Source organism: Abramis brama, assembly GCF_963993115.1.
Source record: "Abramis brama genome assembly, chromosome: 3".
NCBI lineage: Eukaryota > Metazoa > Chordata > Actinopteri > Cypriniformes > Leuciscidae > Abramis > Abramis brama.
Window position 1 is genome coordinate 9,273,002 of NC_139965.1, and position 4,429 is coordinate 9,277,430.

General features: G+C 34.6%; 1 protein-coding gene across 1 annotated transcript; it reads right to left on the reverse strand.

Moving 5' to 3' along the window:
• Positions 1-1,380: 1,380 nt before the first annotated feature.
• On the reverse strand, positions 1,381-3,880 carry LOC311080049 (C-type mannose receptor 2-like; the record flags this gene model as incomplete). The annotated part of the gene is made up of 4 exons (XM_084109813.1): positions 1,381-1,861; positions 2,026-2,364; positions 3,398-3,751; positions 3,844-3,880. The coding sequence occupies 4 exons, from the start codon at positions 3,878-3,880 to the stop codon at positions 1,494-1,496; spliced, it is 1,098 nt and encodes a 365-aa protein (XP_083965939.1). The 3' UTR covers positions 1,381-1,493.
• Between the last annotated feature and the right edge of the window lie 549 nt (positions 3,881-4,429).

The window sequence follows — 4,429 nt, forward strand, 5'->3', positions numbered from 1 at the left end:
CATATATGTTTTCACTTTCTATGTGGATATATTTAATATATGTATATTTCATATGTGTTCATATTACATTTCTGTATTGGCTCATTTGCATAAGCGAGTGCCATTACGATAAAGCTGCACACAATCCTCAGTGGTTTGATTTTGGATTAATCAAGTATGTCGTCCTGCCACAGCCTGCAGCGCAGCGTCTTGATTGGTTCTCGCGTCTATCGTCACCGCTGTGTATTTGGAGTGTTGAAAGTGAACAACATTTGAAAACTGTCCCAAACAAGATAAATCTGCCTCCGAAGGGCACTTTAGAGTAAGAACAATCATGGCCACCATATTGGTTTAAAACAAACTAACAAATAAGTCCATAAATAAATAACAAAAACCTCATTGGTTCCTGGCATATTCCATCCAGCATATGATATGCTTTGGAAAACCACTGTATGCAGATTACGGGCAATATGGGTTGTAACATAAAACATGTAACCAAAGTCAGACAGACAGTTGAAATTGGGCTAATAAACGGAGTTTCAGACTATCAGTGGCAACAACTCAACTGGTTTGTTTTACAAAAAGGAAGATAATAAACAAGAAGCTTTATGGACAAATACAGGTTCCAATTATTAGACATTTAGAAGTCTGGCTAATAAAATAAAGTGATGTCACATCATTAATAACTAACATGATCTATCAGTGGAAAAAAGTGTTTTGATTTTGACTCTTTGACCCACTGAAGGTTTCTGTGATTCACACCATGAATAAGACACATTAAGGGAAGCATTTAAACAATTTAATGAATGCACTTTAGAAATTCAGAATTGAATCATTAATTTAATTGTATCGCATTGTGAATCATCTTGAATCTAATCATTCTGAATTTGCGAAAATTGCTCTTGAATCGAAAATCTATGAATCATGAATCAAATCTATTCGCTGTCGACCCAAAGATTCACACCACTAATTTATTCCAGGAAACTGAAATGTCCATGTTTTGTAAGTGATCATCATATCCTAAATATCAACCAAACACACCATCAATCAAATATACATTTTACATATTTATTACATATAACTGACAGTTTATTGTGACTTCACTTCACTTCTGCCTTTCTAAGAATAAACCAGATTTAATTCTGCTGAGACACAAATAATGATTATTCTTAAGATCTGCTGCTCACAGAATCATATTCAACAGTTATTGATACAGATAATATTAGTGAAAAACAGTGAAAAACAACCAGATATGCAAATAGAGTCTTAAAACACAAATATATTGTGTTAGTATTTTAGATATCTAAAGAACACTCATTGATGTCAGAAAACTTTAATAAGATCACATTATGTTATGATAATTAACATAATATTACAGACTATTAAAATATAATTAGAAGATTCACTCAGAAATTACCAAAAAAAAAACCAACTAATTAAACCTGAAAGTAAATAAGAAAAATAAAGAAATCAAAACAGTGAATGTAAGTAATCACACAAACATTGACGTCTTCTCACTCCTCAGATCTGCTGCAGATGAAGTTGAGTTTGTGAGTCTCAGGAAGGCTGATCCAGCGCTGATCTCCTCCAGACTGAACTGCTCCTTTTCTCTTCGTAAGGCTGCAGTTTTCCGGTGTCGTTCCGTTCCCTGGAGCCCAGTTCTGATAGCACACGACTTCTCCGCTCAACCAGAGCCACATGTTCATTTGGCAGTAGTTGTGTAAACCCAACCACACCGCCTCAGTAGACGCACGTTTAACCACATTCATCACCTCCTCCTGCATCTCTTCTGACTGAACCGAGACCAGATCCGTGTAATTCTGTCTGCAGTATCTCAGAGCTTCAGGCCACGTCAGATTCTCTTTGATCAGAATCAGTTTATCTGGACACAAAACAAACCACAAGCAAAAACTAGAGAGAGACTGATCAAAAACAACATGCAGAACAAACACTGTGGAGGAATCTGTCATGTCAGACATGTAGCGTGAACTTTAAGATATCTGGAGGTGATGGATGGATTGTGTGTGTTTGTGAGGATCTGCTCACCTTCATGACACACAAAAGGAAATTGGTCGTTGCAAGAGATGTCATACCATTGTCTCAGAGTGTTTGGATTGAGCACTGTACAGTTTTCAACACCTCCACCATTAGGTTCAGTAGAAGCCCAGTATCTGAATGAGGAGTCACTCTGATCTGACCACTGCCATGAGTCTCTGACTTTGAACAGACCGATCCAGACATCATTAGATATGTGACTATCATTGATGAACTTCTGAATCTGTTGATTCTCATTCTGGTTCCTCACACTGACCAGATCAATGTGATTCTGTCTGCAGTAACTCTGAGCGTCTCTCCAGTTCTTCGTCTGATTGACAAAGACGAGTCCTGTGTTCACTTTAAGAAAAACACATGGAAACAGATTCATAAATCAGTTTGTTCATTATTCTTATCCTGGTTTATGGTTTTTAATGTGAATAAGAGCAGCGAATCATCAGAAACACGTGTAATTCAGACTGTTTCTACAGCTGATGATATATTAAATATTCAAATTATATTCATGATGATTTTGCTGATATAACATCAAGTATCCATTGTGAATTTCTGTGATAATTTTATTGCAACTATATTTCTCTATCTTTTTTTGTTACACATTTCTCTGGAATACTGTATTCAGACACACAGAGCTGAATGAGAGACACATCAAACAGATGAAGATGTTAAACTGCATATTAATGTTTGTTAACTAGTCATTAGAAATATATCAGCAAAAAAATAAATTTAAAAAGTTGAATTGTAGTTGAATTGTAGACTAATAATACATACAAATGAATATTGTTGCAATAATAACACTATTAGTGTTTGTCTTGTGCCTGATCGTTTTTTCACATTGTAATAGACAACTTGTCGTTGTGTGTTCAGTTAAAGTTCATCTAAAAATGACGATTTTTACAGGTTTGTGTTAATTTTTTTTTTAAATTTTTTTATTGTATTACGTGTAACAAGTGAACACAAATAAATTCCACTGAAAAGACAAGAACTGAATTTCTCAGGACAAGAGTTTGTTCATAAATATCAAGATGGGGAAAGATGTTGTACATCTATTATATGTTGAAATTTTATGCATTCATTAATTCATTACAATTTACAGTATGATTGTCAAAACAATGGTTTGATATTTTTCAATTTAAAAATTACAGTATAAAGTTTGCTGAAAATATAATTCTCTAGGCTCATAATGGCTGATTCCCACAGTTATGAGCAACAAATATCAAAATGTGTTCAATATCAGTTTATTTTCTATAAAAAAAAGTTGAAAGTGTGACAAATATCCACAGTTTCTTCTACATTTATGAGCACATTATATGGTGCATCTTTATATAAATGAATGTTTATTGAGATTGTATGGAGATGCACTTACTGTTAGATGAACTGCAGATGAAAGTCAGGCTGTTACTACATGGATAATCATACCATTCTCCATTTCTCATTAAAGCACACTCATCTCTGCCAGGTGGTCCAGGTCTCCAGTTCAGATAGAGCGCAGGTTCACCTGAAGACCACTGCCATTTATCAACACCCGTCCTCTTCAGCCCAATCAAGATATACTGAACACTCTTCTCACTCTTCTTCAGCTTGTTCATGTCGTTCATGTTGTCAACGGTGGCCAGATCTGTGTAATTCTCTCTGCAGAATCTCTGAGCTTCAGTCCAGGTCTTCTTCTCGTTTATAAAGTGATACTGACGCTGAACACATTCAGATACGGAGCAGAGAGCTGTGAAAGAGAGCGTTTGATTTAATGCTTTTCATAACAGGGTCAAACCTGATGAAACTATAAACCAGAAATAAAACAACAAACACACTCACCAATGAGAAGAAGAATCAAATATAGAGTTTGGTCCATTTCTGAGGAAGAAACACATTAAAAAACTCAAAAACTCAAGTAAAAAAACAAAAAACTTGTTTTAACATGATCGTAATAAAAACATTTTAGCAGCATAACTTGATTCACAATCATTGAGACAATATTAACATCTGAAAGTGTAATTGTGTTTGAAGAATGAACATGTTCTTACTTTAGAGGTCGTGTGTTTCTGTCCTGAGTCTGATGTTTCTGTCTGCAGATTTAAACTACGTGATTATTATATCTGCTCTCATCCCTCATTCAGCTCATCACGTCATTTGTGTATTTCTCTAAAACTAATTTTCATATTCTAATTCTTCCTTAGTTGTAATTTTTTCCACCCCTTTACTTTATTTGCATATTGTCAGTCAATATCAGTCAATATAAACATGGACCTTAATCAGAAAATATAATCATATTTACATTCATAATACATTTTTTAACATTAATAACTAAGCAGCTGCTTTAATGTTATTGCTGGACTGTATAACTCGTGTTACATCCCTGTTCAATTTGACGTGTGTTTGTGTTTCTCTGTTTTTGGTCACT